Raw genomic sequence first — 14836 nt, forward strand, 5'->3', positions numbered from 1 at the left:
AATATGATAAAAAGAAATCCAAATTAAAATCAGACTTTTTTTTTTTTTTTTACAAATCAAGAACCACTTTGGCAAAATGATAATGTTTGTGTGGGTAAAGATTCAGAAAGGGGCAATTCTAATGGGCGGGCCATTCACAGAAATTGGGTATAGCCTTTTTAGAGAGATTTATCAGTATTTGATGAAAACAACATAAAAGACATTTCCATTTTGATAATTAAAAACAAAAGGCAAGAAACAATTCCTGTTCTGTATTAACTGAATTCAACCTTCCTATGCCATATTCAGAACTGCCAAATGATTACCCTCTCACCATTCTAGTAGACCTTGTCTTCAGTAAACCATGCTCCTCCTGATTCTAAAGAAGTCAGAGCTCTTTGACCAGCCTTATAGTAAACATTTATGCTATTTCTTTCCTCTCTAAATGGTCTGTCCTTAAGGAATTTTCTTGTAGGAATATTCCCCCTCTCCCTGAGGCCCCAAGTTTTATATTAACATCACTTTCATAATGCTCGCTACCAATCCCATACAGGTTCTGAATCTGTATTTTCACCTGTTTTCAACTCTCCTCACATTTCAGCAATATTATACAACTGTCAAACTGCCATCACTGAGTTGATAAACATACTTTTCTGTTTTAAATACCTCTAGGATACTCTATATTTTCCATATCCCTTTTTGTGGGATTTTTGTTCAGTCCTAGGCACCCCCATATACAAAAGCTGTGGAAGGAGTTTTAAAAGAGCTTACAGAGTAGCTAGAAAGACTATTTAAAGGCTAGAGAATTAATAGACTTACTTGCAAAAGAGAATGCTGACGGAATACAGCATGGTTCTGAGTGTATGACAAAAGATTGTACTGAAAAAGATTGTACTTTTCTTTATCTCCAGTTTGGAGGTTGGAGGAGAGAGACAGCATTATTAATCTAAGTTTTTAGTTACATGGAATAAACCCTACTTATTATTTTTTTTAGCTTTTTAATATTTTTTTAATATTTGTTTATTTCCTTTTGTTGCCCTTGTTTTATTGTTGTAGTTATTGATGTCGTTGTTGTTAGATAGGACAGAGAGAAATGGAGAGAGGAGGGGAAGACAGAGAAGGGGAGACAAAGATAGACACCTGCAGACCTGCTTCACTGCTTGTGAAGTGACTCCCCTGCAGGTGGGGAGCCAGGGGCTCAAACCGGGATTCTTACATTGGTCCTTGTGCTTTGCGCCACCTGTGCTAATGCCCAACTCCCAAACCCTATTTATTTTATTAGGCATTCCTAAAATGGAGTTAGAAAGTAGAACAGATTGTTTCCTGCTACTCACCATTCTCAGTGGAAAGATCATTGTGGCTTTGAATCCTGACACTATCCTTATTGCTATAGTAAAATACCCACCATCTTGAAAAGGTGAAATGCTGCTGAGTTACTATTCACAAAGCATATGAATGGCAAATTTTATGTTATTTACCACAATAAAATTGCTTTACCAAAGCCAAAATATATCAAAAGTACTAGACACACAAACATGGGCAGGCTATTCAGATAAACAGTATATTTTCTGCCATGTATGGACTGGCAATATAGAAGTGTGTTGAAAAATTAGACTCCTGAAGTAAGAATTCATTTCCTCACCATGAAAGCCACCATAGCTTAAAAGGATGGCAGGGATAGTTCACTTTCTTTGAAAATCAGGCACCAGTTGAGACTCAGAATTTAGATTAAAAAAATAATAATAACTGAAATAAGCTTTAAAATAATTTTTAAATGAGGAAAACAATTTAAAAATAATAAATAGGGTCAGAGGAATAACTCACTAGGTAAGGTGCCCTCATTGTAGTCTAAGTTCTAGCACTGGCACCACATGGAAAGTGCTATGGCAATACAGGGAGCTTCAGCAGCATAGCATCTCTTTCTGTCTCCCTATTTGAATGAAACAAGTAGACTGCAGCAGTGAAAGAGCATATGTGAGTCTTCAGTTACAAAGTAGTAGTAGTAGTAGTAGAAGAAGAGGAGGAAGATGCAGAGGAGGAGGAGGAAGAGCAACAACTACTGTTACTATTGAGCTGGAAAGATAGCTCAATATGTAGGGCATGCACTTAATCCAGGTTTAAACTCTGCTGGTATACCACAGGGAGTGTCAACTTCTCATTTCTGTGCTATGATGTCTCTTGCTTTCTATCTCTCCATATCTCTTTATCTGAATGAAAAAAGTTGGCCCGGAATGGTGAAAAGGCCTCCCCTGCAACCTCCCCCGCACTCCCCACCCCTCAAAAGCAACTATTTACTGAGCCTTTATTTTGAGGCAGGCACAAAACTCAATATTTATACATAAGCTGTGTCACCTAATGCCTAATAGCAAACACCAGGAAGGGTGTTGTTATTTCTGTGTATGTTTATGACTGATAGAGAATGAAGTCTAAAAGAGATACAGCTTTAGCAATGTCATAGCACAAGCGTTAGATGAAAACAGAGTAAGACAAGAGCTCTGTCTAATTCTTCAGTCCATGGTTCTCTGACTACACAATGCTGATTTATACACAGCTCAGCTTAGATTCAAAGAGTGGACTGCGTAATCTCATATTCTCAACTCATATAGTCTCTCTTGTGAATAGATTTGATGTAATCTTTCATCAACACACAACACTCATTCTCCTGGATTAAACTTAAAATTTAGTTACCTTAAGAAAAAAAAAGAGGTGAGTACAATGTGGAACTATACATCTGTAATCTTACAGTTTTATAAACCATTATTAAATCATTATTAAATTAAAAAAAAAAGTACCCCTTGCAAATAGTACAGAACCATTTACTGCTTTAAGGAGTTTTCTTCACTGATGTGTATTTTAATAAAATCATGGATAAAAAGTACTAATAAATAATATATATGTGCATATATTATATATACACAGATGTTAATGTTGAATCAGCCTCTTTTCATTACATATGTAGGTTCTTGGCAATATGAAACCTGTGTTAACATTTATAGACTACCGCATACAAGGTCACAGACTGAGTACCATGCAGGAATATTAAAAAAGTAGAATCCATACTCCTTGCCTCTAAGTACTTGTAATTTTAGTATCAGAAACAAGACAAACATGCAAAGGACACCGAAGGAGAAAGGTGACATACAAATTAACTAACGCAAATTGAATACTTATGTGCTATGAAAATAAAGAATTTATATAACCCTGATAATGTTCCTGGAGGAAGTCTATTTAGAGCATTGTTAAGTTGGTCAATAAATGATTGTGAAGATAAGAAACACCAAGTATAAATCATCTTTGGATAATCAATAGGAACTTATTCTTAGATTCATTTTAAAATGCCACCAAAATTCTAATTTAACACAAAAGGCAGAGTTCACAGAGGAATACAGTAATTAATACAAGTTAGCATGGTTATAAAGATTATTTTTCTTAATTTAACATGAATATCAAGATGTTACCCTTTACATGTTATCATTATCTCTAATAGCACAATTTTTCTTAGCCATAGTTGGGAGCGAGCTATACCAAGGAAAATACTACCATCCTGAATATAGCCAAGCTATACAACGCATAAAAGCGACAACAACAAAGGCAAGGTTGCACAGGAGACAAAATAAGGAAACTGGAATACACAGTGTCCATTAATAAATAAAGAGAAATATCTTTTCTGAAAGGCAGAGATCATGACTGAGGGTATATGTCTCCCTCTGTACAGTAGGAGATTTCAAGTGAGTAAAACACAGAGACTCTGTCAAGGCTGGAATTATATTCACAATGATTTGTTCTGGGAGTCATGTTCCTATTGTTCCAAATTAAATACAAACACACAGTCCTCTGTTCCCCATTAAGACACTTTGGATGTTATGCCACTTATTTTTTAATCCAACACAGCCATAATAACCTGAGTCGATGCAGACTCAATCTCTTCCTCCACACTGGGGCCCGTCTGTCATTCTCAAGTATCCCTAGGCAGCTCTGAAATACAGAATCCTCACTCAATTTCTTGTCCCTCTCATTTTAATCCATTCAAAACTCCTCTGATAAAAGAGCAACTGCCATACATAAGACATTTTAGTCCTTCTTCGGGGAAATGAAATTGATTTTCTTCATTTTCACACAAGAGGATCCCTTCGTAACAATATTGTGTCCAGTCATACTCATAACAAAAATATGTAGGCAGCATTATTTACTGTACAGGGGGTTAAAAGGTTTTTTGGTGTTCCTATGGTGTTGGTTAAGAATTTGGTCTGATGTTAATAGATCATGAGTTTAGTAAGTACCAAGGTGACTTCTGACAATGAGCCTAAGTGCTATGGGACATCTCCGTGTGTTCAGTCACAATGGGAGGTCAGTTCAGATCACACAAACAGACAGGAGGGTATAGAGCAAAGAACTGGTTCCACATCACCCCAGGTTTACACCCACCACATGCCTTCCCTTCCCTTCTGGTCACACCTGACTATACAAACCAATCACTTTCTGCCTTTGATCTTTTGACTTTAAGTTAAAGAATATTTTAGGGCAATTTCCAAAATGAAAATTACATCAGAAATATATGACAGAATTTCAGGGGCCTTTAAATATCTTTCCCAACTCCTTTATTCATTATTCCTCTAAGATTTAGAATTTCAGAAAGTTTAAAAGATGACTCCAACTAGAGGAAGAATATGAAATACTGAAACAGTAACTTGTCAGTACTTTTGAAAAGCAACTTTGCATGGGGACACATATAGCTTAGTAGTAAAGAGCTTAGGCTTAAGGTATGAGCTGTGAGTCCCACCAGCACACTTTCCTTTGTCAAAACCCAGTCACAGAAATAAACTGCTCTGTCAAACTCCACTGATATCCGCTAATCTACAAAAAGAGCATTGCTATTTCTGAACATGTATGCTGCCACCCAAAAATCTCTTCTTGGTCCTGAGAACTGACATGAAAGTCTCTAGAAATACCTCCTATGGTTGTCATAGAAAAAAAAACAACCCATAACACTAACTCTGCTTTCAATGTACAGCATGAAATTTTTTTTAAAAACTCTATTTCTCAGCATCTGTCCCTTCTTGTTTATGTATCTATGATACAAATATGGTACAAAATCCTTTGGGAAAACTATTTCACAGCATACTCTAAGTACTAAGTTATTTGATTTTTTCCATTTTTCCTGGTTTTAATTGAGATAAGTTTAGTAGCTGATTCTCAGAAAAAATGTTTCTTTTCATGAGAGAAAAATATAACCTGCTTATTGAAGGTCAAATCTTCTTAATTAAACATCAAAAGCATCTATTAGCTAAAAAAGCTGACCTGCAGACACGGGCTGGAAAATATAGCTTTTGCCAAGAACGACACAGATACTGTGAATGATCAATCACTCTGATCCAATCAAGTTCGTCCATGGACACCTCAATGAAGTATGAATAAGACCTATGGATAAATAAATAGATAAATAAAATAAAAATCTCATACAAAAAGGCAATACAGGACTATAATAATTTTTAAAGTACAAAAAATTATTAATTATATTTCCTGCCTAACAACCAAATTTTCAGAATAAAAACTGTACAGGTCCCACAATTAATAAAAATATCTATTTATATTTTATAGTTATATTATATTATTTAACATGTCTGTCTTCTAGAGTAGTACATGCTCCTCAGAAACAAATACCAGCACTGGGGTAAGGAGATAGATCTCAGGTAAAGTGCAAATTTTGCCACATAGAAGGACCTGGGTTCAAATCCCTGGTACCAAGTAGGAAGACTGCACCAGGGAAAGCTTCATGAATGGTGGAGCAGTGCTATGGTGTTGCTCACTTTTCTCTTTTTGTCTCTCTTTCTCTGTCTCTACCTGAAATTAAAAAAGGAGTGAGAGTCCACAAGAAGCAGTGGAACTCCACAGGGAAGGGATAAAGGTCCCAGTAGGAAAAAAGAAATGAGAGAGAAATGCATAGACCATAGTTCTGAGAGAACAAAATCCACCATGCCATACTCATCTTCTGTGTTTGAATAATACATATCAGGCACATAAGCCATTTGTCCCTTTTCAAACAGGGTCAGAATGCCTTGCTCAAGCCCCACTAGTAGAATGACAAAGCCATGACAGAGAGGACAGAAGAGAGGTAATGGCAAGAGGTATGCCTTCTCCTTTCTTCCACGGCCTAGGTATTCAGTCCTACTCTCTTAGGAGTAAAGTGAACTCAGAATGGTTCCCCAGAAAGGCCTGCTTATCTCCTACTCGCTTCCAGTCTCCTACTATCCCAAGCATACATTCAGCTGGCAAAAAAAAAAAGAGAGAGACATGGGTGAAAAGATAATACCCATTTCCTTTGTGTGTGCAACTTAACATTTGCCAGCTAATAATCTGATAATAATGGAAACAGCCTATCATCCTCCTAGCCAGCTATCCTGGACTATTACATGCTGGTCCCATACAGAGTAAATCTATATTCCCCTATCATAAGCCAAATTTAAATTTGAGATGCAGTTATTACTTATACTGTAATATCAACAGGAACAATCTTGGAAGATTTAGGTGACCATAAATGTCAACCGGCAACCAATAGTTGTGACCAGAAAAGGTCAGCTTATTTTGTGCCATCCCCTCATTTTCTGCTGTCCCTTCACTCCCATTCATTTTATTGCTCAGTTTCAAACTGGTTATAACCTTTTATTGAACTTCTCTGGGTTATCTGTAATGCAGGGTATAACTTTACAACACATGTCAGAATCTTTTTAGCTTAAGATTCAGAATTTTTCGTCTTAAAATGATAACTTCTATGAGAAAATTACTGTTACAGGGTAAAGTCCCTTGTGAATGTAACACACACACTAAAATAAAGTGGCCTAGAAATATTTAACATCATGGAAATAATGATAACTACTTTCCCTTTCAAACAAAATAACCTTTCAAATTCTTATAGTAATTTTATAATTAATTGAGTGAATATATACAAAGTTTTTAGAACAGTGCCTAACACATAAAAGCAATGAAAGTGCTATATGAGCATTACTATTATATTGTTATTATTAGAGAATCTTGGAAATTGTCACTTCATTTGATAACTAAGAACCATATAACACTCAACAAGACATTTATCAACAGGTATATTTTAATTGGAAAAAAAGACAGGTAGAAGGGCTAGAGAAACAGATCACCAATGAGTGTAACTAGCCAAATGTGCAACCCAGATTTAAGTCCCAACACCACAGGGAAAACTCCAGTGATGTTGTATGTATATGTCTCTATGTCTCTCTCTCTCTGTCTGTCTCTCTCTCTCGCTTTCTCAGAAATCAGCAAGCCAAGAAGCAGAGAAACCAGGTACACCTTGGGCCCTGGCTCCACAAAATAATAAGCACAATAAAAGCAACAATAATAGTTAGAGATAACCTGAGGGCTTTGAATAACCATAAGCATAGGAAATACTGACTCCCATTTCATAAGATTTCCAGCATTCCTAGCGCAAATGGCCTAAAAGGATGGAGTGGAGGCCAGTGATACTAACAAGTGAATATACTAAGCCCCAAGATTTGCCAGGTTATCATCACATTTACTATTAAATCTTTCATGTTCAGGCCCAGAGAGGCATGTGTGAAGCTCTGTTATCATTTTCTGGGTATGTGGCCTTTAGGTTACTGATAAGCAACAATAAAAGAGACTGTAAACTCAGTTCATAGATAGTAATATCACTATGGTATATCTAGCATCCTGGCTGAACCCTAACAGCCATGGTGGGTGAATGTATCAGAGTGGCTAAAAGGAAGGGAGAATCCTGAACTATGCAAACCAAGATGGGCTCCCCCACTGAGACTCTTTTTTTTTTTCCTTTTTTTCTTCTGTTTTTAGAACAGTGTTCGTCTGTACACTACAATGTTTCATCAGCAGGATAAAATGCATTTAAAAATTTAATATCAAAGTATAATATGAGCTAAATAATGGTAACTCATACAATACCAAACAACCAATAAAAAGGTAACAATTTGGAGGAATGTTTTTAAAAGCTTAGAATGTTCACTTACAATGTATTATTTTAAAAATGAATTCAACGAGGGAGTCCGGCGGTAGCGCAGCAGATTAAGCACAGGCAGCGCTAAGCACAAGGATCCTGGTTTGAGCCCCTGGCTCCCCACCTACAGGGGAGTCACTTTACAGGCAGTGAAGCAGATCTGCAGGTGTCTATCTTTCTCTCCCCCTCTCTGTCTTCCCCTCCTCTCTCCATTTCTCTCTGTCCTATCCAACAACAACATCAATAACAGCAACAATAATTACTACAGCAACAAAAAAAAATGAATTCAACTTTATCTTTTTTTGTAAAGCTGTGTGTAGATTTCTATTTTTTGTGTATCATTGACTATGTATAGCAAAAAATGGTTACAATACTGAGATTAATAAAATTTAATATTATTGGGAATTTTTTATTTCCTTTTTTGTGCTTTTCTATACTTCCCACAGTTAATACTCTGTAAATCTTTCCCCCAAATTAAACATCAATAGAAATAGCACAAATGATTACAAAGAAATAATCAGATCTGTTAAACCAAAGTAGATGATCATAAAGCTAAGTTATCTCAATCAAATGTGCCAAGTTTCTCTCCAACTTATGCCAATATTTACCTGCTATCCCGGTCCCACAGGAGGATTCGTATATGGTTGATAATGGATGGCTGCCCTAGCTTAATCTCGATGCCAGAACGGCAGTCATCATCAATTGGGTGTCGAGAAAATCCATGATCCAAATCATAATTTTGAGTATCACCATCTAATAAGGCAGACTTCAATTCTCCTTTTACAACCTGGGCTCCGTACTTCATAGTTGCAATGTTTTCTTCTGGTACTAAAGTGAATAGCAGAAAAAGCAAGGTTAATTGCTAGCTATTCCACTATTCCATACTGGAAATAAAAGAGAAAGTTCTATTTGATTCTAATATGTGCATTTGATTTTAAAATGGCACAGAAAAGTCTATGTAGACAGAATGTCTAGGAGAATTAAGATACTACCCAAGTTTAAATTTATTTATTTGTACCAACACAGCCACAAAGTGGACTAATGTTTAAAAAAAAAAAAAAAAGCATACACGTGTACAAATAAATCAGTTCTGCTGAATTCATGCTACTAGTACTTCAATATCGAATGGGGGGGAAATGGCATTTAAGATGACCTGTACCCAAGTAGAAATAGTACACCAGGTGGGGTGTCTGCATTACCATGCATGCACCACAGGTTCAAACTGAAACCACATGAGAGGTGCAATGTGCTATCCAGCTATCTGAATGGAAAAAAGTGGTACAGAGCAATATAGTACTGCTTTCACAAGGCCTCAGTTCCACCAAAATATTAATAATAAGATGGCCAAGGGGGTCGGGCGGTGGCGCAGTGGGTTAAGCGCATGTGGCGCAAAGCGCAGGAACCGGTGTAAGGATCCCGGTTCGAGCCCCCGGCTCCCCACCTGCAGGGGAGTCGCTTCACAGGCGGTGAAGCAGGTCTGCAGGTGTCTATCTTTCTCTCCCCTTCTCTGTCTTCCCCTCCTCTCTCCATTTCTCTCTGTCCTATCCAACAACGAATTGCGTCAACAAGGGCAATAATAATAACCACTACGAAGCTACAACAAGGGCAACAAAAGGGGGGTAAAAAAATGGCCTCCAGGAGCGGTGGATTCATGGTGCAGGCACCGAGCCCAGAAATAACCCTGGAGGAGGAAAAAAAAAGATGGCCAATACCTGTCGTCTCTACTGTGCACAATGTTTGGGAGCCAGGTGGTGGTGCACCCAGTTAAGTACACATATCACCATATACAAGGATCGAAGTTCAAGTCCCCACTCCCCACCTGCAGGGGGACACTTCATGAGCAGTGAAGGAGGTCTACAGGTGTCTATATCCCCCTCACCTCACCCCCTCATCTTAATTTCTCTCTGTCCTGTCAAATAAAAACACAAAGAAAAAAATGGAGAAAAAAAAGGCCACTGGATGTAGTGGATTCATAGTTCAGATAGATCATTCATCTGATAAAACAACAGAAAAAAAGACTTCAACATAGCAAAACTGTTAAACATACATGAACATGCTAAATCAATAAATCAACAAAGCAAAAAAATTTTTTTAAAAAGCTATATTTTTTCTCACTAGAAAATTTCATTAAGTCAAAAGCTATCAAATTAATATTATAGTTATAATTAAATGTTTCCACTCTACAAAATTAAATTTATTGAGTACTGATTGTTGTGTTGACTCTGAAGTTCCCTATGTGTATTTTGCTTCTTAGATCTGGAACCCATTATCCTCAGTTGCTAACATTCTAAAACTGACACTCTAAAAGGAGAAACAAAAGGCAGCATAGAGCAGATATTGAGATCTTGAGCTTCAAAGTCAGAGTTTAAATCATAGTTCTACCTTTAATCAAATATATCAACTTGCTGAAATTACTTTCTCTAAATTTGAACCTCTCAAGAGAGCAATATTTATGCCCAAAGTGGCTCTGGTTTTAGAATTTAAATAAAGACACTGTTTGTAAAGCCCAGAGAGCTCTAGAAAAATATCACAATTATTTTTATGAAACATGTATTGTAAAAGCACACAGTATTAAAAAAAACTAAGCAAGTTTACATACTACAAAGTCTTAATTCTCATAGCAAATATATGTGTTGACTATGTGATTTGAATATAGAAAATTAAGAGCTATAATTAGACTAATAAGGAAAGGGTAATTTGTCATTGCAGACTTCCTAGAAAATATGCCTCAAAAGGTTTTTATGAAGACAGGTAGAGTGGCTCCAGAAGGTAACAACGAATGTGGTTGAAAATGGGGGCTAGGATGGTTTAAGTTAAACCAGAAAAGATTAAAGCAACTCAGAAGCAAAACAAAACCTAATATGCTCATCCAACTTCTTACCAGCAAAACCTTAAATGCTACAAATACAAAAATAATAACAAAAAGTTCTCTTAGTTCAAGGTATTCACAAGTATCTTTTATATTTATTTAGCAAGCCTTATTAATTCCTTTAATTTACTCATTACACTATTTATTATTCAGCCCATTTCATAGGTAGAGAAGTGAGAACAGAAAAAGGTTTAGATGGATTCATTACCCAAGGTCACTCAGCCAGCAAGTAGCAGAGCTGAGATTCAAATTTAGGCAATCTGTCCCCACAGTCCCAGCTTTTACACAGTGCTCTGCCATCTCAAGCATGAAGTGTAGCTGCTGGGAAAACTATACTTTCCTCCTCTCTCTTAACTCTTCCCTCTAAGGTTATGGGGGGATGTGAGTGTAAAATTTAAAGTAAAAAAAAAATGACTATGTTTAAGAATCAGGCTTTGCCACTTGCTACCCGAGTGATGCTCCTTCATCTCTCTGAATCTGTTTCTCAGCTAAAAATAAGAGGATGTTGTCCAGCCCATCTCACAGTACCACTGTAAAGATTATACTGCAAACCATATAAGCCACTGTATAAATATAAAGCATTCAGTTACACTGCATATTCTGAGGATTCATTCTGTAACAAGTATCATCTGTAGAACTGGAAATACTTTCATGAATTTGACAGATCGGCCCTGCCCTTCTGACACTTAATAAGCAAGTAATCAAAGCTTCATATCAATGCTTTTCAGAAATCAAAGGTAGGTAGCTACTAGGCAAAATAAACATCCGTTACCTTGTTGATGTACAGTTCCAAAGTCTGTTGCTGCTGACCACTGGGACCATTTCCTTCAGCTCTGACACCACCAGTGAAGACTAAACTAAACAAGTAGGAACTCAAGCTTTCAAATTTAGAAAAGGATGCTACTGAAGAGAAGCTTCTTTGACTCTAAAATTTATCAAGCCAGGAGTCATGCACCAAGCATGAGAGTGTCAAGTGGTTATAACTAAAAGCCTAAAGTGGAAATGAAATTTCTACCACAAGTCTAAGTCTCCTTTTGAAGTTTATTTCAAGACCACTTGAAAACTTTTCTAACTGTTCCTCATATAGATTCCCTAAGAATATCTTTCATTTCCACATGGGAAGCACCTACACAAGTTGAAATTCTCTCATAGTAGCTACAGTTGGGAGAACCATGCAGGATAAAAATATATCCAAAGTATTTAATAAATTTATGGCTAGTTGGTCAATTTAAGATGAAGTGTGGCCATGAGAAATTTAAGTCATGATAAATTAATTCAAACTAAATATTCTTGCTGTCTAAGACCTGTCTATTATCAGAGAAAAGAACTTCAGGAAATAATAGGGGTCAAGAGATAGCTCACTACAAAGAGAGCATGCCTCGCCTTGTGCTTGGCCCAGGTTGGAGGTCTGGAACCACATGGGAGGTGCTATGACAATTAAGGAAGTTCCATTGCTGTGATACCACCTCCTCTTCCTTTCTTTCTTTCTTTCTTTCTTTCTTTCTTTCTTTCTTTCTTTCTTTCTTTCTTTCTTTCTTTTTTGCCTCCAGGGTTATCGCTGGGGTTTGGTGCCTACACTATGAATCCACTGCTCCTACAAGCCATTTTCCCCATTTTTATTGCCCTTGTTGTCCTTCTTGTTGTTAATTGTTATTGGATAGGACAGAGAGAAATTGAGAGAGTAGGGGAAGACACCTAGAGATAGCCACCTGCAAACCTGCTTCACTATTTGTGAAGCAAACCCCCTTGCAGGTAGGGACCCAGGGGCTCAAACAAGGATCCTTATCCGGGTCCTTACACTCAGCACCATGTGCACTTAACCCGCTGCACTACCGCCTCTCTCATTTCTGAGTGAAAAACCTGATCATAGTGGTGAAATCATATAGTGCAAGGCCCCACCATTGCAAAGAATGAAGAGGGAGGGAATGGAGGAATGGAGGAAGGAAGGAAGGAAGGAAGGAAGGAAGGAAGGAAGGAAGGAAGGAAGGAAGGAAGGGAGGAAATGCAGGATGTTAGAGACAAAATATTAGATATTTTCTTTACAACATTCAAGGCATTTTTCAAGCATTATGAAATAAGACTTGAAAGGTTGGGGTGATAGCATAATGGTAATGCAAATAACTTTCAATCCTAAAACTCTGAGTTCCTAGGCTGAATCCTGAGCAACACCATAAAACAGACCTGAGAGGGCCCACAGTAGTACAATGGGTTAAGTGCACATGGTGTGGAGTCAAGGACAGGCATAAGGATCCAAGCTCGAGGCCCCACCTCCCCAACTGCAGGGGGGGGGTCACTTCATAAGCAGTGAAGAAGGTCTACAGGTGTCTATCTTTCTCTCCCCCTCTCTGTCTTCTCCTCCTCTCTTGATTTCTCTCTTCCCTATACAACAACAACAATAATGGAGGGAAAGATGGCCTCCAGGAGCAGTGGATTCATAGTGTAGGCACTGAGCCCCAGCTATAACCCTTGAGGCAAAACAAACAAACAAAAAACTAAAACAGACCTGAGTAGTGCTCTGGAAACAAAAGAGGGGGGCTGATAAATTAAGTTTTGAGTAACCAGGGAGGTGGCTTGGTAGCATTTTGATGTATCAAATCTGGGTTCAGCTCTCAGCATCTTATATGCCAGTGGTGCCCTTTACTGTGTTCTCTCTCACTTTCTTCCCTCTCGTATGACATACATAAAGACCTTTTTTTTTTTTTACAGATAAAGCTTTCAAAAGAAATTTAACCTTTAAAGTTCCAGAGGTAAGTAGAAATAAGTCGATTATTTGAGAGAAAAACTAGGAAGAAAAGGAGCAGCAGCTGGCCCTAGCAACAGTGCCAAAATCTGAGTAATGCTGGGTTAATTGTCTTGTGTTTTTCTTTTATTGCTTTATTTCCTTAATCATCCTCTATTGAACTCTCTAGGCCCAGATTATTGTTTACCTGTGGTGAAGAATATGAATTCAGACCTATTCTTTGTTTCTGTTCCCTTACGTTAACACTTATACCCAAACCAAGTTCCCTAGAGAATGGATAAACCAGGCCTACTAAATAGTGTGACACTACAAATGACTTTTGCGGCAATTCCTGTCTTAACTTTTTCCATTTTCTCCACTCTACGTAGGTCTCCTTTCCACATTTGACAGTACTGGTTCTTAAACATATGACAGGACAGAAATGGGAAATAACCCAAGCAGGAGAAACTATCAAAGGGTACTGATCTCAAAAGTCACATCAGTACCATGGTTCTAGGTGAAGCACTGATTTCACTTGGGATAGGCAACTAACATATAGACCACAAAAAGAAAATATGTAAGAGCTGAAAGGTATTATCACTCTATTTAAAGGCAAGAAAAAAGCTTTCCATGTGCTGGTCACTGTGCTCACTCAGATTTCCAGCACATGACTATCTAATGGAGACAAGCAATAACATATTAAGCAATAAAAACCTCCACTGAAGAATACTCACTAGAGATTAAGAAACCAGAAGCTATAGCTGGGAAGCTACAAGAGTAATAGTAATAGAAGCTAAAGTTTCAACAGTATTGAAGGCTCCTTGTTATTACTGACTTTATATAATATGTGAAACAAATTTTAAACTTTAGCTTTTTTAAAAGCAAGAAATAGGGTCAAAGAGATAGCTTAGAGTAGGGTCCATATACCACAGGGAAGCATTGAAGAAAGCTCTAATGTGCTATCTGAATGAAAAAGTGGATCAAAAATGGTGAAACTGCACATGTACAAGGACCCTGGTCCACAAAATAAACAAATAAAAGCAAAACACGGACTCACTCAGGCATTCAATTATTTTGTCTTTTGTCATCAATGTACTTTACCGATTTGTGCTGGCTTCCTGAGATAGAGACAGACAGAAACAGAGGAAAAAGTGTCATAATACCAAAGTATCCACCAAGGTAGTGGGGGCCATTTATCAGTTGTTGGTTAATGTCATTTTGAGGAGCAACTGCCAAAATCCATGAACTCAACACAGCTGTTCTGGCCTCTGTG

The 14836-nt window shown here is 37.4% G+C and overlaps 1 protein-coding gene across 6 annotated transcripts in view; it reads right to left on the reverse strand.

Annotated features, from left to right (window-relative positions):
- The window catches only part of BTBD9 (BTB domain containing 9), a 551044-nt gene that overhangs the window by 470997 nt on the left and 65211 nt on the right, over positions 1-14836 (reverse strand). For all 6 annotated transcript variants that reach the window (XM_060189736.1, XM_060189737.1, XM_060189740.1 and 3 more), the window contains exons 5-6: positions 8584-8803; positions 5278-5397 (exon numbers count right to left, since the gene is read on the reverse strand). In XM_060189736.1, coding sequence (XP_060045719.1) covers positions 5278-5397; positions 8584-8803 — 340 coding nt within the window. The remainder of the gene's footprint in view (positions 1-5277; positions 5398-8583; positions 8804-14836) is intronic.

Source organism: Erinaceus europaeus, chromosome 4 (assembly GCF_950295315.1).
Source record: "Erinaceus europaeus chromosome 4, mEriEur2.1, whole genome shotgun sequence".
Taxonomy (NCBI): Eukaryota; Metazoa; Chordata; class Mammalia; order Eulipotyphla; family Erinaceidae; genus Erinaceus; species Erinaceus europaeus.